This window comes from Cuculus canorus, chromosome 3, assembly GCF_017976375.1.
Source record: "Cuculus canorus isolate bCucCan1 chromosome 3, bCucCan1.pri, whole genome shotgun sequence".
Lineage (NCBI taxonomy): Eukaryota > Metazoa > Chordata > Aves > Cuculiformes > Cuculidae > Cuculus > Cuculus canorus.
In genome coordinates this window covers 44,249,445-44,273,322 of record NC_071403.1, presented here as the reverse complement: position 1 = coordinate 44,273,322, position 23,878 = coordinate 44,249,445, and the positions used below count along the sequence as shown (strand labels likewise).

Genomic DNA, 23,878 nt, shown 5'->3' with positions numbered 1-23,878 from the left:
ACTTGAGAGTTCAGTGAGTATTATTTATATAGAAAAGCTTGCAGTTGCCTTTTGATAATATAACTAGGGATGAAAAATGGCTGATGTTTCAGTACTCAATTTCTGCAAAATACCGTTCATGGCCTCTAACATCTTTTACATGAATAATAAATTCTTAAAAATAAATTTGAACTAACAGTATATGTGGTAAGTTAATGAAAAATACTGTTTTCATATGTAGTTTTGAGGCTTGGTTTCCATCACTAAGTACAAAATTAATTTCCCCTTTACAGAACTATGGCTTATTTAATCTCTAAACATCCCTCTCGGGCATAATATTAAGCATTTGTATGTTATGTAAGTGTAGTGAAATAGGTTGTTGTGTATGAGTTCACACACATTGCATCCTAACCAGACCACAACTTCTACAGTAGCATGTGGGTCTTCCTGGAGTGTTCTCTGTATAAGGCTTTGCATATGCCTGGTTATCCATTATTTCTGTAAGAACTAAGGTATTCTTGAAGGGTTTGTTGCAAATGACATGTTTCCAATCTCCTTGTGCAGCAACTGTAAGGCTATTATTGCCTTATGACAGATACAAGTGAGACAGTACAAAGTACCTTGTGTTTGTCCTGGTATTCATACTGAATAAGAAATGCCAGTCCCCTGGGTATTTGCCTGACGGGTTGTTAGTGAGCAAAGACATGAGAAAAGATTGTCAAGCAGGTCCAGTGGACTTTCTTGTTTTGCCACAATTTGAAGCTATTGAAGCTATGTGCTAGGGGTGTCAGCAGATCAGCTGGATTCAAGATGCACTTGTTGAAGGTTGGCCTTGTAGCCAAACTATGAAGGATCATTTTCAAGGCTTAGAAAAGATGTTTTAATTAACAGTATAAGATTTGCACAAGAATGTGTAGTCCAGCTTCTAGCAGAGCAAAGCCAATGCAGGTCTGCTACAAAGGTGTCATCCTCGTCTTTGTGCCAATATTGATTTAGTTCTCTGTGCTCCCAAATGTATGCAAAATAGCTTGTTACCGAAGAGGTCCTTACACTCTGCATAGCCTGCAACTTAATGTGAATTCTTTTGGACTGCTCTAACATCCAGGGGTGCTGAGATAGGGTCTGTGTGTGTGAACACTATCAGGTGTTTGATATAGAAAAAATAATTGGATATCTTCAAAAAGAATGGCAGAGGGCAGCTTTAAAAATTTATTTTATTCCTTCCATTGCTTATAATTAGGAATTCTTAAGGGAGAGTTTTTCAGTTTGCCTGTCCATGTAACCCTCCTGTCTCTTTGAAGAATTGATGCTTCTCCCTAATAGGGAAATCTCTCCTCTCAAGAAAGGGGCGAAAAAAAAACCAAACCCAAAACTGGAAGGAGAATAGTAAATTCTAAAAGAAGCAGGATTTTACATTATTCCCCAGTGTCTCATCGTTCTCTGTCAGCTCGATGTTATGTTGACTTTGCTGACAGCCCTTGAAGGGGATCCTTTTTTTCCAGGGGAATTCATATTGGGTGTGCATTATTCCACTGCCATTAATTACTCATGCTACAGAAATTCAGGTTTTGTGAATCTTGTGTGCCAGCCACAAGAGAGAAGGAATATTATTACCCTTTTGACCTGTGTCTGTGTGCTGAAGAGACTGCATGCAAGTCAGCACACCACGTAACATTAGCCAGATGTTAATCTACACTATACATTAGACAAATCCATGCAGTGGCATGGCTAAGCACAGGTTCATAAATGTGCGGTATTCAACCAGCATTAAAGGTTTGATCTGTTAACTGAATGATGGATTATCTTTGTCTTTGCTGGTAATTTGTTCACTTGTTGCACCTTTCATTGAGGCTATCATGTTAGAATGTTCTTCCTACAAACTGTGCAATGGATTTTCTCCCTGCAGCTCTTACTTTGCGTCACTAACACCATTAACTGGGGCTGTAGTGTCTGATTGTTGAGATGATGGGTTTTCCCTGTGAGAGTTCAAGAATAATTAAACTGAAGCTAGTCATCAGCGAACTCTTTAAATCAAGAAATCCTGTCATCCTGACGCAGAAACTTCCATTAGTCTGAAGTACACATTACTGATCTGTTTTCGTCTAACTGAAATAACTGTTCAGTCTGTCTACCACTTCCTTATTTCAGGGATTTATTTTTGCAAATATCTTTAACCTTGTTTTTATGACCCATAGTTTTGTTTTGCTAGTAACTTTCTTCATAGGTATGCAGTCTGTGCACACATAGGTTGACTTTACACGTTTTTACAAATTGCTTACTTGTGTATTCACAGTAAATAGTGAAAAGGATCTGTTGTCTTATTTTTATATGCACTTCCATGGTGACAGTATTCTAGGTAGTTCTTTATCTTAAAATACTTAACAACTGAGTTCCCCTCAATACTAAAATAAATCAGGCTGTTTCTTTACATCCAGAAATCTTTTAGATAATTTTTCGAGAGGGGGGAGAGGGAGGATGTTGTTTACTTGTGTTTTGATTCAAAGCAGACTTTTTCAGTGCTAGTGAAAACATGAACAGCTTTCCAGGTTTAACAGAACAGGCTCAGGATGAGTAGGAAATTAGTTTTGGCAGCATGCTGAGATGAATTGGTAACTTGGATTTTGTTCCCTTTTTGTCTGCAACAGCTCCACTGCTGAGGCTGGAAGTAGGATGCTAGTTGTTTAGCATTTTGTTGTTTCCCAGAGAACTCACTGAGCAAGTGATGTTTTTCCAACGGAGCCTGAATTTTTATAGTCAAGCCTGGGCTCTAACCCAGATTTTTTCATATTATTCTTGTTGCTGTGACCTGAGCGACAAGTTGCCAATATTTTTAAAGAAATCATGTAGCTAACTTTCAGTCTACAAGGATAGTTAAGGAAACTATCATCTCACTTTACTGGTATTATACCAGTCCATGCATTTGATCCGCTGTCTTAACGTGTTCCCCACAGCTTTTAACGCATGCACACACAAACATCTGTGGAGATCAATATCATGCTAACTTCAGAAGCTCAACCAGAACTGTGGCGGTGTTTTGATCCAACCTGTGTTAGTTGGGTACCAAGCTTCTTCAGTTTTGTGAAATAGGGCTTTTTTTTTTTTTTTTTTTTTTTTTAAAGTAATACTGGTGGGAAGAGGGCATTACATTATAATAAAAGTTCTTGTGGATGCATTTTGGAGAGAGATTATGCAATAACAGATGGTATCTTGTCAGAATGCTCTGAAGCAAGTGAGTTGTTATCGTCTTGGGAACAAAACAAAACTTCTTCCTGAGTTTTCACAGGCAGTACTATTGCTTGGAATTCATAGTTACCACTTTATCCATTCTTTGGGCGTTTTTTACATCTTGATAATTAGAATACATTCATGAATGGCTAGAGTTGTTTAATAGTCATTCCCCTAAAAGCTGGTTTGTGGTACCATTTGATTTTATGCTATATGCCTAATATTTTCCCCCTCCCTCCATTTGCAGATCATCCAACAATACTAAAAGTTGATGACAGACAACGACTCGCTAGAGAACGGAGAGAAGAACGTGAAAAACAGCTAGGTAAGACCTAATCTATATTCGTTTTTTCAGGTTCAGTCCTCCTGTAGTAACTATGCTTTACTCAAGTGCAGAGGGAGATGCTTTCCTTACGTTTTTCTGAACTCTGTTTTTTCTGGCTATTGATAAATGAAATCTGTTACTGGCCAGACATGACTTCTGTTGAGAAATGTGTCATTTTGTGTGACATACTTAAAAAGCAACTTCAAACTGTAGAGTTTTTTTAAGTTAACAAGCAGTCCTTCGTTCCTAAATGGGAAAGTTCTACATGCCCCTGTGATGTATGAATGTAATGTGTTCTTGCATGAAGAATTTTTTGAACTAACAAGAAAATTGAAAGTCACGGTGTACTTTAATCTGTTTGTCTTCTAACATTATGATTTAGGGGCTGCCTCTTGTAGTTTGTGTTCCAGTACAGCAAGGCAATTATTTTTACAATGGCATTGTTTATTTGGGTTTTTTTTAGTTCAGAACCTAGATAATCAGTCACTCGTGTCATGTGAGCCATAGCAAAGAAATGCCTAAGCTGTCTATCTTAAACATGAAGTTGTATAATGTTGTTACATAAATGTGTGTTGCTGAAAATAAGAGTTGGATTTTGTTAATACTGGGACATCAGCCATGCAACAGTAAAGCAATTGAAGGAAGGATTTTATTTTTTTTTCTGAATTAAGTTGGATTTAAACTTAATTCCTCTCCTTTTGATTTAGGGGATCTGTCAAGTTTAGCAAAGGCTTCTTTTTAATGCGAAGTTGAGAATTTCAGCCATACCTCATGTGAAATTATTCTCTGCTGCCAAAACAAAGACAGTGTTCGGTTCTCCAAGTGTGGAACTAGTAGTAATTTGTAACAATTTTGGTTTGCATTTTCAGCAGCTTGAGCTTCAGGAGGTCACATTATCAGTCTTTTAATGAAAATGCAGCTGTTCAATGCTTCTGTCGAGATCATGTGAAGTGCAAGTTTAATAATAATTATTATGGTTTTTGGGCAATATTCTGATGTTACAGGAGGGCTGATTAGAGATCTATTTTTCCTCACCTTTTGCTTACTTTCAAGCTTTAATTTTTCAAGTTCCGCTATGCTGTGATAGATGTGGCTTTCACTGTGGTATGATTGGTCAGTATGTGCTCTGCATCCTTGAGGATTTGCTTGCACCTGGCAGTGGTATTTTAGCAGCCTTATTTTACTTACCACACTTGAAAGTCTACCTGTTCCTTCATTAAAGAGAATTTAGTGTAGAAAATATGAGGGCTGTCATGGTCGTTGTCTGGATACATATAGCAAGTGTGGTGGGCCTGTGAGCGTGAGGATCATGTTATGCTACCTAATGGAAAAGAATAAAAAGTATTCTACAAAAATGCCCCTTTCACCTTTGTATATTCATGTCTAATTTTGGAACTTTCTTGAGAAAGCATAGAAGGTGCACAGGGGTGTGTATGCTATTTAGGCTGATTAATCCATCAAGATGGAAGGATTTTTTTAGTTTCTTCACTGTGGGAGAGGCATTGCTTTTGAAATGCCAACACTTCTGAAAGATTAATCTTTGGCTTTTTTCTGTGCAGCTCATGTTTTCTATAACTAATAAGTTGTATTCGTATTTATTCTCTATTCTTACACTTATCTTTTCATGTGGGCGAAAAATAAGGAATTGCTTTTTAGCATCCATGCTTCAAGTTTTTAATTCCCCTTACCAAATGGTAGTGTGTGTACTTATTGATATGCACATTCAGAGCTTTAAAGGTTTGCTTAGGTAATCTTTACTTGATTCTATAAATAATGCTTCCAATATGTCACTTGCTCTTTAGTAATCATGTTTTCATTTTGTGCTGTGTCTGCTGTTATTCTTTCACACAGTGCCTATGCATGAAGCTAACATCTGTCCGTTAAAATACCAATGTTGGATCTCTCTGTGTGAGACCAACTTTCTTGGGCCTTGTGCAAAAGGAATCCCAAGACAGGTGGTGGTAGAGGAGGGTGATAGCTGTCAAATGGGGCTTCTTTTAGGGGACAAAATGAAGGGATATGTCACACTTCTGGCTTCAGCTTGGCACTAAGGTACCTTTGCATGCGTCAGGCTGACTGGCTCTGTTTGTCACTGGAAGCTGAGACACACACACGTCAGAACTGTGTTGTTTGACCGTGGTGGTGACCTGGTCAAATTGGAAAAGTTTAGTAAAAGCTTCTGCTGTTTAAACAGAGAGCTTCACCCTTAACTCTGCCGTATTGGTTGTATGTGTGTACGGGCAAATTAAACAGCGGTGAAGAGCATTCGAGCATTCTCTGATGCAGAAACTCAGTTGTTCTTATTATTGAACTGTTGTGGTGTATCCTGGCAGGGTTTTGGCTCCTCACAACTAGCTGTCTCCTTGCTGATTCCCTGACAAAGTTTGGGATTTGGCAGGGGAGACCCATAGGCTTTTCCTCAGGTGTTGATTCAGTACTTTTGCTGTTTTGGAGGGTAAAAGCGTAGTAGTACAGCTGAAAATTGTTCCACACCAGTTGGTCTCTGAGCATGTTCCATATATTAGCAGAGACTTTATTCTGCATAACTGGAAAGAAAAATCAAAATGTGGGGTTTTTTTTCAACAGGCAGAGTTACTGGGATTTTAAAATGGGCTTCATTCTGATAACCTTAGGTAGTGGCTGAGCAAAGAGGGAGTGTGGAGATTTCTTGTTTTTACTTCACAGTATCTCAGTCCCTGATTCTTGAGAAAACCATTTTAAATCTTACATCTGTGCATGTTTTATCTACACTAATCCTGCTTGAAGGCTGACCTTTTTTTATCACGATTACAATCCTGACAGGGACATATGGCTCTTCTAGTTTCTGGCATTGAGAACATTAGATGGTAATATTGCCATTTGACTTAACTCTTCATTTGAGGAAATGTGTATTTATTAATCTTAGTTTTTAGAATGCGTCTGAGTTTCAGGTTGGTTAAATCTATTAAATTCTTAATATTTACAATGCATAAGCTTTAAAATAATATTTTAAAGATCACATTATAATAAAAATTCTTCTATTTGAAAGTGATGATTGGTGAAACGTGACATTAATAAAATTACAATCTCTTTTTTCTGTGAATGAATTCCTTCTGGCTACTTCTGATCTCTGACAGCTGGGGACAGAACTTCATCTGACATTTCCACAGTTAGAAGCCCCACAGAAACAGGGAATCAGTGACACTAGAATGTGAATCATTTTGGGGTGTTCTCATGGGACTTTGGTGTCAGAAGGGTTTATAACACACAAAAAAAATATTTTTAAGGAAGACTAGTTTAGACATTTTTGTGCTGAACGTCCCTCAGGGCGTGGTTACTGGGGAAAGGTTGGCTTAGAGAATCTAACATGAACTTCAGTTTTAGTTACAGCTCTGAAGTTCACCTTTTGATTCATTTTGTCAGCTGTTTCTGTGGCCTGATGGGACACCCTCGTTTTTAGATATGATTAAAGCATCACTGATCCATTTTTCTGCTAATGAAGCAAGGAGGTGATCACAGTCTCAGACAGCGTGGAGCTGACAGTGAGGAAAGGTGAAACAGCGGTCAGAGGAGAAAGCAGTTGCCGAGGTCAGTGCTGTAAAGTCAGAAAAGATAAAGGCTGGGAAGACTAACAAATGCTATAGGATCTTTACTCAGGTAATCTGTCTGTCCAAGATGGATGCAAAAAGCAGATTGAGAAAGGGCGATGCTAGGCTGATCTACCTTTATGTAGGCAGTAAACCAGAAGGAAAAGGGCTGAAGTGAAAGAAGCAGAAGGGACAGCAAAAGAGGAGCTGGAGGGACCTCCCTTTCCTTCATAAGGATAAACAGAAAATAGGTTTTGACACTTAATGCATGCTCCCCCTTCCCTCGCAGTCTAAAACCACTGCAAAGAATGGCTCTCTGTGTGTGTGACTGGGGAAAGAAACTACAAAACGATTTTCAAAAAAGAAGTGCGCGTGGTTTGCAGTTAACATTTCCCACATTAAATTAGTTAATTCTAGTGTAAAGTTGTTTTCAAGTCTTATATGTCTCTTAATATTGGAACATTTCTTGATTGACCTTGTTTTCTTTTGCTCTCTTATTAACTTTAGAGGTACTAGAAGCATAGCCTTAATTATGCTGCTTTATAATCTAATCCAGTATTACTGGTTTGCAAACAAGCTGAAAATATTAACAGCATGTCCACGGCTCAATTTCGAAGTCTGTTTTTATGCTCTAATTTTGTGTCCTTGTACCACATGACTTCAAATTCACAAATAGTACTAAGTAATGGGATTGAATGAGAGTCAGGTTGTGACTTTTCTTTGTATTTTCCAGCTTTAATGTAATGTTCCGAGGCCATTTAAACTCTCAGCATACAGGTTCTATTTTACTGACGACCAAGCTTTCTTTGAGTGATGCTGGTGTGTTGTCAGACAACATGCGTTATCGCAAGGGGGAGAAGTGTCATGAAGTTGTTAAGGTTCAGCCCCAAGAAAAAGACTTTTTGTTGGACCATACCTGTACTGAGTCCAGCACCAGCTAAGCATTGGGCATAGCCTTCAGCTTAGCTTCTGGAGGAGCTTTCATAAAAGTGATCCCTTCTCTGAGGATCAGAATCCTGAAAATAAGTATTCTCTCCAGTGGTATAGCGTTCTGATTGTCTTCCCAGTATAGAGAGTATATGTGAATGTTAACTCTCACATACTGAAGCATAAAAATGTTTTAGCCTTTCTTTTCATGAATTTGGTCTTGGATGTTCAAATATACTGTTTTCATTACTTTTTCAACATGATAGGCTGAAGCCTATGGAAACCACCGAAAATAATACCCCAAGGAGGTCTAACTGTTTACATTAATGACAGAAAGAACAAACAGTATCCTTGTCTTTTATAGGCAAATTAATATTCCAGTGACATCAGTTAAGGAAGTTCAGATTTATTTTTTTTTATTCTTAGCTTTTCTTGATTTCTACATCCTTCAGGAAGTGCTTTGTTTTCAGTAGAAAACCAAAGAGCCTTTCATGCTGGATTGCCATTGTGAGCAGATTCCAAGCACAAAAGATCCACATGATCTCAGGATCTGTGGAAGTCTTTTGACTCCCAGCGGTGGTTTGTCTTGATATGATCATTAGAGTATGTATCTAAGTGACTACTGAGTAAAAGCCAACGTGCTGCATCTGGATGGTCTCCCAGGAGATGTGTGCTACTAAGCTCCTTAGATGCTCTTAGCTTTTTCAGAGAGTGCATGTTTCAAAACCTGTGCAAAATGGTTGATTTGATTCTAGTTTTGAGCAATTGCATTGTTTGGGTTACTTAGTGTGTTCAGGGTTTATATAACAAGGTGTGTTCACTCTTGTTTTTTTTCTAGTTCACTTGTATAGCACTGGGTTGACAGGATGCTGTAAGGTTCGAACTGGAGCATTTCGTATGTGAAGGCAGGTCTAACTTAGATTGCAAACATATGATTTTACATAAGGGAACAATCTAGTTCCACTCTTCAATAGTTGGCTAGGGAAGCTAAAGCTTACAACAAAGATCAAATTATTGAATTTTGCATGCAATAAATGAAATGAACTCCAGTTTCCCTTTTAAGAAGAAGATATGATATGATTCTCTCTTTTTCTTTTTTTTTTTCCCCAAGAGCCATTTCTGTGATGTCTACAGATGGACAAATAATGAAGACTGGAAATTAAAAATAGTTGTTAAAGTTTGTGCATGTTAGAATAAAATAATACACCATAAAATCATATCTATTTTTAAAGTACTACAAGCTCTACATCTATATGTATCTGTGCAATGCTGTCCTTAGAACTGAAACAGCATGTCTCCTTACCCATCTCCAGTAGGAACAGCTGCAGCTGTGAGTGTTGAAAGAAAGAAAGCATGGAAGCAACCTGTTTTTAACCAGATTGATTACCTAGTTTGTCTGATCTCTGTCCCATGAGCAACATTGTCAGCATGGGGAGGGGAAGTACAAACTCAGGGCCTAGAGGAGAGCAAATGCTGCTCCTCTTGGTATCAAGCAGCGTTTTGGTTAAAATGGTTGGTGAAACCTCATCAAAATGGGTAAAAGTGTTTTGAATAGGGATATCAAAAGTAGTCCTATCCTGTAACAGTACATATAAAACTTTCTCTGAAATTTTCATCATAGATTCAGTAAAAAGGGGGAGTAATGTGAAATTTTTGCATTGCAGAATTCAAAGATTAATTTTACTCTTTGGTCTTTTTCCCTTCAAGTTAGACTTAAAAATGTCTTTTGCCACTTCTAGATGGCATTAAAAACAATAAGTATTTTTTTCTTTTTTTTGAAGAAGTAGTTGATTGAAATTAACTGGGTTGCTGCTTTTAGAGAATGCCACCCTCGTTTGCTGAAGAAAATAAGATAAATTCACATAAGTGGAAAGAAGGTATAGTTCACTGATGTGTCTGCCTGTTCTTGGGCTTACCCTATTCTGCATTCCAGCTGTGCAGAAGCTCATCGGAACAGCAAGCTTTTGCAAAAGTCTCTGCCTTTCTATGGACAGACTGACAGTGGCTGTGCCCAAGGCATTAGTAAGTGAAAGCTAAACTGTCAAGCAGAAGATAAAGACAAAAAGAGGGTGCCTCAGAGATGATGTCTTACATTTCAGTTGTTCAGGATGTAACCCAAATTGTTGGAAAAGGTGGACTCTGTCTGAGGGCTCAGAGTGATGAGCCCTTTGAGTTTTCTCTGGGCCTGGGCAATGGAAAGACGGCATCATGGAGGAAGGCCATGTACTCCGAGGAGAAGGGTAAACCATAGTGAGAGTCATCTTTCTGTCCATTCTGTAGGTGAGCTATTAGGTCTCAAGAAGGAGCAGTAGATGCATGCTTCCAGTTTACAAATTAGTCTTGCATTGGGAACATCAATTTTGGCTCCTTTTTTTTATGTTGCTAGGCTTTATTATAGTATTTATTATAGAAGGAGCCATTGCAGACTTCAGTGGGCCTGGAAGCTGCTTTTTCTGCTGTATTCTGTTGTTTTCTGCCTTAGACTGCAGTTCACATTTCTTCTGCAAGTCACTTAACTAAATTAGCATAGAAAAGTATTTCTAGAAATCTTCTGGTGGCTCTTGCATTAGTATTTCACATTTGTGGGCGTCAATTCTCATACCTATTGTTAGTGATTATCTAAGCAAGGGTACTTACTATTCCTTGATGTTGTAATTATTCTAGCTATGATTGTTAAATTTCCTGCAGACATCTTACAAAGATCTGCAAACAAATTCTGCCATGAGGATGTCTTACGGTTGCTTATATCTGGTGAACAAATATCTCTCTGCTAGTTTGTATACCACAGCAAAGCTAAACATGCTGTCTGCTTTTCTCAAAGTATTCCACAGCTGAAATGGTAGAGAGCTGTTTTCTTAAGGGAGCTATTCCATGTATGAACTAGTTTACCCAGGGTAGAGATTTTTCATGAGAGTGTGCATGCAAGTACATAAGGTTTAGAGTGTAATCAAAGTTCCTTATTAGAGTGTAATCAAAGAGGCGGGGTTTGTTTAAGTAGGTAGGAAAGTACAGAAGAGCAGTCCGATAAAGATGACTCCTAGCGTTACAAGAAGCGATTGCAATGTCTGCTCTGAACAGCAAGAAGCATTTGGGTGTTTTGGTATGTGATTGTGGCAAACACAAATATCTCTGCTGACTGAAGACTGGAGGTGCTGTTCTGGAGTATGTGATAACTGCAATAGACTCTCCTTTTCATTTTTTCCATTTTTTTTGTTCCTCAGATTGAATTTAAAAAGTACTGTCTCAGACTTGGCTACAGAACTTCCTCACATTGCTGACCATAGAAATTGAGAGTATTTTTGACAATTTGCTGTCCTGGTTCTCTGTTACTGCTATGTTATCAATGAGCTATTTCCGTGTTTTTCTAACATGGTTCTCAGTGGTGTTTGTCTTGTGACCTTCATGTGCATCTCTTCCTGCACTCCTATCGGTCAGTTCATAAACACCCAGAGGTATCAAATGTTTGGGATTTTTAAAAAGGAAGTAACACGTTTTTTAGAACACAAATGTTTCTGGGACCTGAAGCTTTCAAGACAGCAATGTGGGGAGGTCCAGAATATCATAGGCAAATGGTTTCATGTGGACTACAGTTTGAGCCTGTGTTCCAGATGGTACCTTCATGAAGATTCAGACTCTGATAGGAAAAAGATTTGTCATGTGTAGGTGCTTTTTTATTTGTCTTGATTACTGCTTTTGAAGTTCAGAGCTGTGCAGCAGTGGAGTTACATGACAAATTGAAGCCTTTAGGCTGACTTCTTTGCTGGATGACTTGTTTCCTTCTGGTCAGCTGTTGGTACTGCTAAAAGTTCAGGTGATAGAATCGTCATCACAGCCACTTATATCGTGAGATCTGTACTGACCAGTAAGTGTGGTGGTATTTTTATCTTTCTTTTTATAATAAATGTTTGCAGAGAATTGTCACAATTTGTACAACAGAAGTGCATTCAAATCCATCTGACTTAAGTATTTAGGAATTTTAAACCAACAAAGAATCGTTAAACTATATGCTCAAATAATTTAACTATTTCTGGTGATAAGGCATAGTAAGTAATTTGAGATTAAAATAAATGACTGTGTGACCAAGATACATTTAATACATGGGGAGAGATCAGGATATTGTCTATGTCATCTTAAGAAAATTAGTTTGAAAGTTTTTCCATTTAGCTTGGTTATTCAAATTAAAAATATTTGAATTGAAGACTTCATCACATATAGCGTGTTAATGCTTTGACTTCTGATTTTTCTCACAGCTGCAAGAGAATCCATCTGGTTAGAGAGAGAAGAGAGGGCCCGACAACATTATGAAAAACATCTAGAGGAACGCAGAAAGAGGCTGGAAGAGCAGAGATTAAAAGAAGAAAGAAGGCGAGCTGCTGTAGAGGAAAAGCGAAGACAGAGAATAGAAGAAGATAAGGTAACAGAAGATGTCATGAAAAAGCTTTTCAGCTTACTTTTATCATAAGATACAGTGCTATCAAACTTTAAGAGTTGATGGGAAGAATGCAACATAAGCCATGATCAGTATGGACAGCATGTGATCTTAAGTGGTATTTGCACTGCTTCTTACAAGTGCCCTTTATTAATGAAATGTGGCTCATTTGAATGTGTCTGGGTTACAGTGTATGGCACTGTGCAAACTCATGCAGAAAAATAGAAATTGTATTGGTTTTGTATGACTGGCTGTTAATTCTTAGCCATTCAGTGTAAGGGTAGCTAAATATTAATTGCCCTAACCAAACCTTTAAGAAAAGTGAGTGTGTAATGAAATATGCTCTTGGCCGATTTTTCTTGATTAGGCTGAGAATTATGTGCAGCATGATCCTATGTAAGTCAGCTCATCCTTGTGGGTGTTTTTGTTTCCTATCTCTCCCACTGTTCTAGTATTTAGTAGGTGAGAGATACAAGGAGGGCAGTAGCCCCTCGGTGTGTTTGTGTAATGGCTGCTATAACAGGACCACTGTTTTTTAGTCTGCAGTTCTGCAGGCCTCAAACAGATCTTAGCTTTATAAAATTACAAACTTATTTGTGGCGTAGTTACTACTTAATCTTATTCTAATGTGTATCTTAGTAGGCAGTACATAAGCTTGAACACAACTCAGGATGCCTGCTAGTTTTTTTTTCAGTGTGAAGGGTAGCAAGGTTTGATGAGAAGGCTAAGTTAAAAACCCAATAGTATCCAAATGTGTTATCCTGTTGTACTTAAGGAACGACATGAAGCTGTTGTACGTCGCACAATTGAAAGAAGCCAGAAGCCAAAACAAAAGCAAAACAGGTGGTCCTGGGGAGGAGCACTACATAGCCGCATTAATAACACAGGTAAAGAGGGAGGCTTGGCTTCCTGGCTAGTTTCCCTACCCTGCCAATTCAATGGAATTTACTTTGCTTCTGTTAAAAGGAAGGATGATTCAGTGTATGCTGGTTTAAATTCTTTGGTCTTGATCTTAGCTAGCAATGGCATGTTTCTGACATTCTTCTGTAGCAAAAGGATAGCAAAGAAAAATCCAAACAGAAGTTATAACTTGTTTCAGGAGTTGAGTAATTCTGTAACTCTGTCTTGCTCCAGCTTCTTGCTTCTGCTGCTTGGGTGTATGTGGGTGTGCTTGTAGAAGCGACCAAATACTGGTATCAAAACAGACACAAGGAAGAAAAATTGTTCTTTGTCATAAGCTATCTGTACCTTGTATAGATATTTTAGGAGATAGAAGTCCCTTCTTGCCCCTAAAAACCCTGAAAATGGGCAAATTAACTTTAAATAAATTTTAGCTATACGTTTGTTCTCCAGTTACCTTCTCTAATTTAATCTGCCAGTCATTAGTGTGTGTATGCCCTGTTAAATATGGCTTGAACTCAAAAAAGAGAAATTGTCCTTTATTTCTTTCACCAGAAAGTGGTACTGTGTATTCTTCTCTTCCTATTCTGATGTATACATTTCAATGTGTCCATTCTTCAAGGAGGAAAAAAGTTGAGTAAAGAATGCTCTGAAGTCTTTGTCATGTAGAAATTCAATAAACAGTTATTTTTCATAAAAGGTTACTTTTTTTTTCTTAACTCTGTATAATTTATTTGATTTTTATTTTCTTTACTTGAAAATCATTGTCTTGCATTCTGTCCCTAGGTTATTTTTTTGAATCATCATTCACCTTTCTCGATTTAGCAGGCCTGGAGCACCACTTCAGATCTCTGGGTGGTGCTAGAAAACCTGGTACATAATTGCTGTGGTTTGTTGATTCCTTTACTCATAGCTAGTGCTCAGGAAACGAGATCATCAGTAACTAAATCACCCTCATGTAGTTGCAATGCATGCTTAACATCATGCTGATAGATATTAGAACTGTTGTTAGTACCAGATTTTTTTTTGTTATTATTTATTTTTACTATGGAGAGTTACTTCTGGCTGACTCTAAAGATTTGGCACAATTCACTGAAATGAAGCATAATATTCTGTCTACTAAAATTCAGAGAGACCCAATTTGAATATTTTGCTCTTTTCTAAAACCTTTTTAGCATACTACACATAGGCAGGATTTACATTTATTTTGCAGGTGAACACAGGCATATAAACAGCTGCATTGGCTGATGTGTTTCTCATGGGTATTTTAATTCATTTTTTAGAGCAAAGAAACCAGCAATCTTGTTGTCAATGGATTGCATTTGGCCTATTCTATCTTTATGGGATTCATACTGCCAACACTCACAGCAAATCCTCATGCTGAATTTAATTCATTTCAATAATGTTCATAGACACAAAAGAAATATTGGCATGCCAAATACAAAAGCTGATTTTTCGTATTGTCATTTTTCATTTTCAGAAAGCTGTTTTATGCCAGATGTAAAAACTTTATTGCTGTACTGAAATACTATACATTTTCTCAGCTGTAGATTAGGAACAAGAGATCAAAATCCTCATCTCATTCCTACAAATCTTATTCTGATGAATGAAGTCTGAGAGTCCAGTGCTAACTTTCACACAGCACTCTTCAGTAAACTCCACAGATCAATATTCAGGAACATCCTCCTTAATGTTGTCAGTGTCCTGAGTTGGTATCTGTTTCCAACACAGTATCTGGACATATTTTCGCAAACATGGAAGATGAATCAGCAGAGCATTTAGGCATATGTTCAAGCCTAATTGCATTTCAGTATGGTTAAATGCTTTGCTGAGTAGTGCTGAGGTTCAGTACATGCTAAGGTGCAAACAAAAGCAGAACTGCCTCTCCCAGCATCTTCAGAATGTCAGATTTACAAATGGAAATTTGCAATGGAGGGACTTGTAGTTGATGCACATAGCTCTTTTTTTGAGAGAAAACAAAGCATATAGCTGGCCTGTCTAGCTCATTCCTCATCTTCTGTCATCGCTAGCAGCCTTCATGTAACTCGTGTGTGCACAAAGTGTGCGCAATCTGTATTCTTGAAGTAACTGTCAGGAAGGTGCAGATCCTGACTCTGCAACAGTTGCACAGGTGAATGATGTAATACTGATCTAAAATGAACAGAATGTAAAAGCAAAATAAAACCCTTTAGTACTACATACCAAGCACATGCATTATAGGCAGCCTGTAGCCTTCCACAGACACTCATTTTCTTTATCTGCTGAGCTGTGTGCTGTTTTAGATTAAGTAACTACAACTTCATTCACAGGAGGTAGGAAATGACTCTGGGATGGGAAGTTTACACTTATACATAACTACAGGTTTTTTAACTATATCTTTTAATTAATTTTGTGCTTGCCCTTGCTTCGCTTGTGCACTACTCTTCCCCTAATCTTTCAACACTGTATTGTCATCATACTAACCATTTGCTCAGTAACAGTGCCTTGTCAAAGGTCACCTTTTATTCAGGTACTAAGGTTTTTTGGTTTTTTTATTAATAACCTCACCTTTACAAGCATGCTGCTCCTCCCCTGAGGCTTTCTATTGTAAGTCATGAGCAAGTTTTCTCTGTGAATCTTGAAAGGAGTGAGGAAATATCATTTTGTCTATTATGCAGTAGTATCTAGTATCCAGTAGTATCCACTTCATATCCTCCATTAAATCCTTGGATTGCAACCTGATTGAGTGATAATCAATGAACAGAGTATTTTAGACATTTGAAACTTAAAAGGTTTTGTGCCCAGTCTTGGAGTCACCAGTACACCTGCTGAGATGTCCATTCTATTTTGAAAGTTCTTGTGGTAGAGCAGGAATAACCTAGTCATGTTTTCCTCCTCCCACTAGTGAGCTAGAAACTTGCACTACTGCATGTGGGCTGTCAATTAGCATTATCTCCATTTGTTTTAGATCCAGACAGGCGGTCTGTTTCAACAATGAACCTTTCGAAACATGTTGATCCAGTCATTAACAAGCGGCTCTCCTCCTCATCTGCAACATTACTAAATTCTCCAGACAGAGGTACAGTTTCAAAGAAAAAAAAAAGCAAGAAAGAATGTTCTATATTGAAGTGTTACTTTGCACATAAAACAAGCTTCCGAAGTCATTTTCTGCACTTCATCTTAGTGGGAGAGAAAAGACTTCAAATGTGAAAAGTAAATGGTTGAACATTTTTTCCTGTGAGAAGAAATACATATTTCTCATTTTTTAAAACAGGAGAACTTACCTAAACAATCTTACTTTAGCAAATGGTAAAAGCAGTGCTTCTGTCAGGTTTTTAGTAAATGAGGTACAACTGTTGAAAGACTACATTGCTCAATAGTGCATGCAATCATGTGTGAACTTTTTTTTTGCATTAGGCCATTTTGTCATTACTTTGTTTTCCTTTCTTCTTTGGTAATAGTTCTTGAATACCTAAGAACATGTTGCATGAAGCTTTCAAGTAATTATTTTATTATCATTTCTGATTATTTTTCTTGACGAGGTGTGGGTGCTTTTGATATGGTCTGTTTATTGACTTTTTGTGTCCAGTTACTTTTCAGAGATTGCTTTATTTCAGTGTATGTTTTTCATGTTTACAACTCCGCACAAATGATAAACAGCTTTTAAAAATTAGTGTAGCTGAATTGCTGCCTCTGTTCTGAGGGTTTATGAGATTGAAGCATTGAGCTTAATGGAGTTTTATGAAAGAATATCTCTTGTATAACTTGTGCAAAGAGTTTTACGGGAAAGTATTCGAGAGGGATTTTTTTGTCCTCAACTGAGAATGAGAGGTTCTGTCCCATTTCAATCCAGATAAATGCATGTTTTAAAATCAAATTTTTAGAATGAAACTTTGATTGTGTTGCAAAACTGATTGGTTGATATCGTTATTTGTGTGTCTAACCAAGTGCCATGTTTTATATGCATACTTGTATGTGTGTATCTGGTTTACTTGATGAGCTGTGTTAATCTTAGTGGGCTGACCTATTTGTAGAGTCAGAGTAACTTGTGAAAAATATAGCATTATATTAGGAAATAATTTAATTCAAAAGTCCAATAATTTTTTTCTCTAAATATTGAAATCCAGTCAGTTTTAATTAACTAGCTTTGCGGGTACATACGTATTTTTCCACATATATTTTGCTGTTCTTTGCCAGGGGATGCTTCTTTGAGGAAGGATCTTGGGGATGGGGAGGAAACAGCACTAGGCATTAAATATAAATCATAAACTCTTATGGACACTTAGAGATTGTGTGATAGTTTCTGCCACCCATTTAAAATTCAGGAGAAGTTAGACACAATAGTAAGTGGTTTAGAGGTGAGGAAAGGGAAGAAATGCTGAAGTGACAGCCATCTGTCAAAGTTTTTAAATGTTGAGGCATTCTTTGCTTGACATATTCATTATAACAGCACAGAACTCTTCAGAAGTCTCTTATGTCTTTCATAGACTCCAAGGCAAAAAGCAAATACAAGAACTAGAGATACCCTCTTCCTTGTGCAAACTCATATACCTAAATCTAGCTGAGCATGTATCTGGAGAAGTGCTATTCATCTCTCTAGTTGTCTCAACATCTTAAGGCAAATGCTTAAAGGAAGGCTCCCATTCCTCCTTCCAGAGGGCACCCAATCACACTTTGTCTGTAATACATACTCTTACTGGCAAAACAGTGAGATGGAGATGAGGATCATGCAAGCTTATTTTAAGTGGCTTATAGCTGTCATCAAGAACCTGTCTTCTGTTAAGCAGCACCTTTTTACCATTTGAAGGACAGGATTTTCTTTTTTTTTTGGGGGGGGGGGGAGCGGGAGAGGGAGGAGGAAGGTGGGGGCAGCAAAAGACAAGAGTTTTCAATAACTAATTGCATAAAAGACTCATTAATTAGTTTTAATATGTAAGACTACTATATAGCTCTTAATCACAATTTTACAATCAGGCAGCTAGAACAGGTCTCTCATTATGCTTTTATGTTAGTGGTACAGACCTGCGTACCTGAAACTGTAACAAAATGTGAGCACACATATTCAAGCGGAGAAAGCTACTGTTGACCAAAAAATGTTGGTAACTTTGCTCTTTAAGGAAAGCTTTGGCAAATGGGTAACACTTTCTTGCTATTGAAAAGCAAAACTTGCACCATAGGTGTGTGCTGCCTCCTCTCTGCAGTGCTTTTTCCTTCATACAGGTGATGGTCTCAGTCACTGCATCACCTTTGTTTGCCACCCTTATAGAAGAAATTCAGGGTCTTCTAGCATTGTTTCCTGTTGAAGGAGAATCTAAGCATAGAGTAGTCCTTCCCTGTCTCCACTTCACTATGTGGCTCTGCATGAGCCAACACCACTGTTGGTGAGTCTTATTTGTGGTGCTCATCAGGAGACCCGTTAAATCCCTGCCTCCCATCTGTTCCTAGAACTAATCAGATGTTGCTGTTTGCTTACTTGCAATTTATTCTGCTGCTGCTAAGATAACTTTCCAGTGTTCAGTTAGTATATCCTGAAGACAAATACAGATTATTGCAATCAATTTGCTGTTGCCAGCTCCCTGGGACTTTGTGTGGTTTTCAGTTACAAGTTAGGCTATAAATATTTTCTGTTATCTGTTTAAACTAACCTGCTTGTAGCTAGGTGTAGAGATACTTGCAGCGGCAGCCCTATCATGAATGTGCTTCCTGTGTGACAACAAGGAGCAAACAGCTGTACCAGTGATAGCCTAACACAATGTGAGAACAAAAAATATCCCTTGCCTCTCAGATAGTTTGAAGGACTGAATCTTGAAAACATGACCGCAAGGTATTACAAACAGAATAAGAAAAAATTGATCTTACTGTTTTAAAATCAGTCATTATTTTGTGAATGCTCTTTGTTTTGTATTCACTTTGCTTCAGTGTGAATCAGACACCAAAGTTAAGTTGTTCGAAGCATTTAGGTGTCCATTCTCTTGTACTTGAAACCCAGCGGGCAAAGGCTTATTTGCCTGCTCTAGGTTATGTATTGAAAGTGTCAAATACAGTGCTTTCAGGGAGCTGTGGGTTTGGAAAAATCAGTATGTCATGACCTTGATCCACAAAGCCAAGATGTATATAAATGAACTCTGATCTAAACCCATTTTAGAGATTTAGGGAGACCACTCCAAGCTCCTGACTAAAACTATTTTGTCACCTCTGAACCAGGCCTATAGCTTATATGAAGAAGAAAGTTTTTGTTGGTCTCTCTTATGTCACTGTTGGTGTGTTAGCAACTAGCTTGCTCCTAAGCCCTACCTCAGTGCTAGCAATTGGATGCTGTGGGCACATGATTGGTTCTAGTAGGTGATGTGGGTGTAGACTGTCCTGTGACAGGGGCAAAGACAAGTGAGAATGAAACCATATGCACCTTTAAGGCAAATGACATGAGATAGGTGAGACATAGCAATTTAGTGTTCTAAGTCATCATCAGTCTCCCATGTGTGTCCTCCTGAGACTGTTTCATCTCTGTTGCCTAATGTGTAAGGTCTGCGGCTGGCCTACCGGGCCATATTACGTCGCAACATTTACTTCTCAGATATTTGCAGCTGTACAGCTAACTCCAAGAAATTGATAGTATATGTAATACTACTGATCTGTTGGCCTGAAATTTCAGGGATTACTTTTTGAAGTTACATGATCTTTGTGTTAAACTATAGTTGAAGAGTTTCTCCATATTTGTGCACGTGAGCCTCACCTAGTAAAGCCTTGGACCACAAAAATATAGTCTGTTGTCTTGGAACGGGAGCTTTAAACAGCGATCATAGTGAGCAGTGGTGCCTGGAGGAGAAAGGAAGCAAAGATTTTACCATTATTGCATTCAGTTTAACTGTAGTTCCGTGATTTTTCTTGATTCTTGAATTACAACCCTAATGATAATACATGTGGTGTAATGGAGGTCTCTGTAGGGTATTTTGTGTGTCTGTATAATGTGTACCAATGCAAAATGGAATCGTTAATCACAGAGAGCTCTGGCAGTAGTACATTGTTCAAGGACACTTATCCAAAGAGCCTGCTGTGTTTGAGTCCTATATTTCCGTAGTAATGCCCCTTATTGAGTTAGCAGAATTTAGGGGAGCAATTTGAGAAGTGAAAACCAGCACTGCGGGTGGATTAGACAATTAGATTTTCGTAGGATGAGATTGAGATTGGCCTCTCTTTTCATGGGGCTCAGCATGAAGTAGATTAAAGACAGATTCAGAGTTTATGGCTGTTAGAAGTGATGGATCTCTACCTTGAAAAATGCAAATTAATCTCCAGTTTATCCCGAGTTTATTGCAGCCGGTAATTCCAATGAATGTTTTAGAGACTGAGCCTCATAAATTCAAGATGCGGTTTTGTTGCTGTAAATGTCAAACTAAGGCAAGTGAATGCTGAGATATGAGACGACCTGATTTCACTTGCAACATCAAGATTATTGCAGTGGTTTAAGCTTAGTAAAATGAACGACTATAGGAGCTAGTTGAATGTTCTGTTTTGTCACTTTCATTATAATACAATTTTTTGTGTTAGAGTATCAAAGGAACATCTAGTTCAATATAAAAGAAATAACTTACAGGTCTCTTGGATGCTACTTCACCAATATCAATGTTTAAATAGTATTTTTAAAAATGTAAAGAAATTTTGCAAAGGAGTGTATTGACAAGCTAAATTTGCATTAGGCAATATTGGGAAAAGCAAGGCAAGGGAGTGATTGCAACCAGGTTAATGTGTAGTGTGTTTTCAAAACAGACTCAGTGCTAGAAAATGGGCCTTGTTATTGGTCAAAATTGAAAATTATCATTAGCAGGATTTTTAACAGAGAATTAATGATCAAGTGTACTTACTATATTCCGTGGCTTCATGTATTACTGAGACAACCATAGCTGCCGAGCTTAGTATCTGCAGCTGAGGTGCATTGTAAACTTCTGCGATGCTTTGACAAAACCTTTCTTTGACACAGTGTCTAATATTAAACAGCCTTCTTTGGTTTTTTTCTAGGGAGGCTTGCAGACTCTGGAAGGTGTTTTAGTAATTAGTCTTTTTTGTGACTAGAAGACTATATACTTTATGTGCAGAAAGAGCTCAGGAGACAAAAATCTCTGTCAAAATCTATTTAGGAATGGCAACTGCTATCCTAGTACAAAAGTTATCCTGTCATTCCTAGTAGAGAATATGGTGTATGTGCAAAACTATGTATTAATTTGATAACAATTTGCTATAATGCCACAGGCAGTAATGCAAATTAAATATTCAGATATATGTATTCCTATAGGAATTCCTCTCCTAAAATGGGGTAAGAATAAAATGCAAAACACTGAATGATTTGTATGCTTTTGATCTCTGAAGGACAGGTTCAAGATTTTCATGGTATGTGGTAGCGAGGAGATAATACTAATACTTCTGCAACATGTAGTTATTTGTGAAGTGTTTGATCTAACGTCTTGCTTATATGGTGCACGTTCAGCTCGCCGCCTACAGCTCAGTCCATGGGAGAGCAGCATCGTTAACAGGCTTCTGACGCCCACTCACTCATTCCTGGCCCGAAGTAAAAGCACAGCTGCATTGTCTGGAGATGCAGGTAAACCTAGAAGAACAGAGGCTTCATGTCTCAGCCACTTATTTTTCCACATTCCATGTGGGGTGTTGTAAAGTTATTGAGCTAATTGTAAGTATATGGTAGCATCTCAGAATGACCTTGAATGTCTGTGATAACACTGCATGACAGCATGAAAGCTTATTTGTACATCGGTTTGCTATGCCTCTTTCTCTTTCTCTCACCACCTCTTTCTTTTGCCTTGTCTTCGATGCAATAAATTAACACAAAACACAGGGCAACAATTTTGTGCATTCTCTGACTGTTTAAGGAAATGCCCACAGTGCTGTAAAGAGTTTATTCAGCATGTCCATTGCTATAAGGCTGTGAGCTGCTTCCTGCAAAACCAGTTTCACCCTGGGTCAGGGTACTTCTTACATGGAACACATTACACTTGGAGAATGGTAAGCCCTGGTTGCAGTAGATTTAATAGCACATTAAATTAAAGGTGCAGGTTTGGTGAGGTTGCAAAAGTTCACTGCTAACCCCAGAACAGTCTAATGTACTACTTGAGGGGAAAATTAACATGCAGAAATGCGAAAATATTGCTAGGTGGTAACTTACAGACCAGGCAAAACTGCATTCCAGAGACAAACAGGCCATACTTGCTTATCATGTGTTTTAGACAGGTGACAGCTGCCTCTTCTTTTATCATAGGATGCTTTATGATGATGCACTAGGGAATTTACCATTACAATAGCAGATTGCTGCACATTCAGAGTGTTTAAGTGTAGATGAGTCTTTCCTGTCTGATATAGATGGGATTTTTATTCTAATTAAAGGACATAGAAGGTAAGAAGGAATAGAGATCTGCTAAGATTACTTTTAAAGAAGCTTTCACTTAAGAACTCTTATAACTAATTAGGCTGCAGTACATTTCCACAAGGGTAGCACTGTAGGAGCTAATACATGGATTATATTCTGCAAACAGTGGAATTAACAAGTATAAAATTCCTTATCACTCTTCACAAACAACACCTTGTAAAACAAATACTTAATACTATCTACCAAGCAGGATTTTGGACATTCAGCTCTTCAATAGGGAATAGTTGAGAAAGCCATGACTTAATTTTTGTTAGCAGTTTCATTACTTGAAGAGGCATGAGGATTTTTTTAATTTGTGACTGCTGTTTATGCTAGGCAATAAGCTGTAAACTGAGTGGAATATTGAGGAAGATTGCAAATAGCAGGAATGACTGATTTGTCAGTCATCAGTCTGAGGTAATTCCCTTGAAATGCATTTCCTGTGCTAACTGGAACTGTACCACCCAGAAGAATAATCTATCTGCTCGTCGTTTTCCAGGTATTATTCTCTAGGAGCAGTAAGTGCAGTCTCTTCATGCAGAATACTTCCTGGAGATTAATGATCAGGTGGTGGTAACAGCTCACAGCTGTGCTCTGAGCGCTCCGCTCATCCCAGCCTGTCATTATTCCCTAGAAAATTACCCTGCCCTTTGGCAGTAAAGATAAATTATAATGTAAAACAATCAAGATCAAATTAAGTATGGATTCATGTCCTTAAATGTTAAGTAAGCTATTAGGGACATCCAGGATAAGGGTACGTCTGGATTTTTTTTAAATATCCCTCCAAAACATTTTTTAAATATCTCTCCAAAAACTCCTCTAAAAAAATGTAATCCTGGTGGTACAGGATTCACTGGGAGTGCTTCCTAAAGCATTGTTTGGCAACATTGTAAATGGAAGTGACTCCTTGTTGTTTTAGTACTTATGATGCCATCCTTGGTGCTATCTTCAGATAATCGTTGTGCAGCAAGAGAACTGATTCACAGAGGGTGGGAATGACATAGATTATAAGCTGATTAAAACATACATTGTGCCACTGCCTCCTGTCTGGTTTAGATACACTCAACCAAAAAAAAGATATATTCACAAATAAACCCCCGTTTTCTTATTTCTTGAATTTTTTTTTAAGTCAA

General features: G+C 37.9%; 1 protein-coding gene across 8 annotated transcripts in view; it reads left to right on the top strand.

The window, feature by feature from the left end:
- MAP7 (microtubule associated protein 7) overlaps window positions 1–23,878 on the top strand; it is a 115,336-nt gene that overhangs the window by 68,004 nt on the left and 23,454 nt on the right. For 6 of the 8 annotated variants that reach the window (XM_054061139.1, XM_054061135.1, XM_054061136.1 and 3 more), the window contains exons 3-8: window positions 3,452–3,529; window positions 12,273–12,436; window positions 13,227–13,338; window positions 14,138–14,224; window positions 16,299–16,409; window positions 21,813–21,926. In XM_054061139.1, coding sequence (XP_053917114.1) covers window positions 3,452–3,529; window positions 12,273–12,436; window positions 13,227–13,338; window positions 14,138–14,224; window positions 16,299–16,409; window positions 21,813–21,926 — 666 coding nt within the window. The remainder of the gene's footprint in view (window positions 1–3,451; window positions 3,530–12,272; window positions 12,437–13,226; window positions 13,339–14,137; window positions 14,225–16,298; window positions 16,410–21,812; window positions 21,927–23,878) is intronic. The other 2 variants (XM_009557472.2, XM_054061138.1) reach the window with 1 other exon arrangement.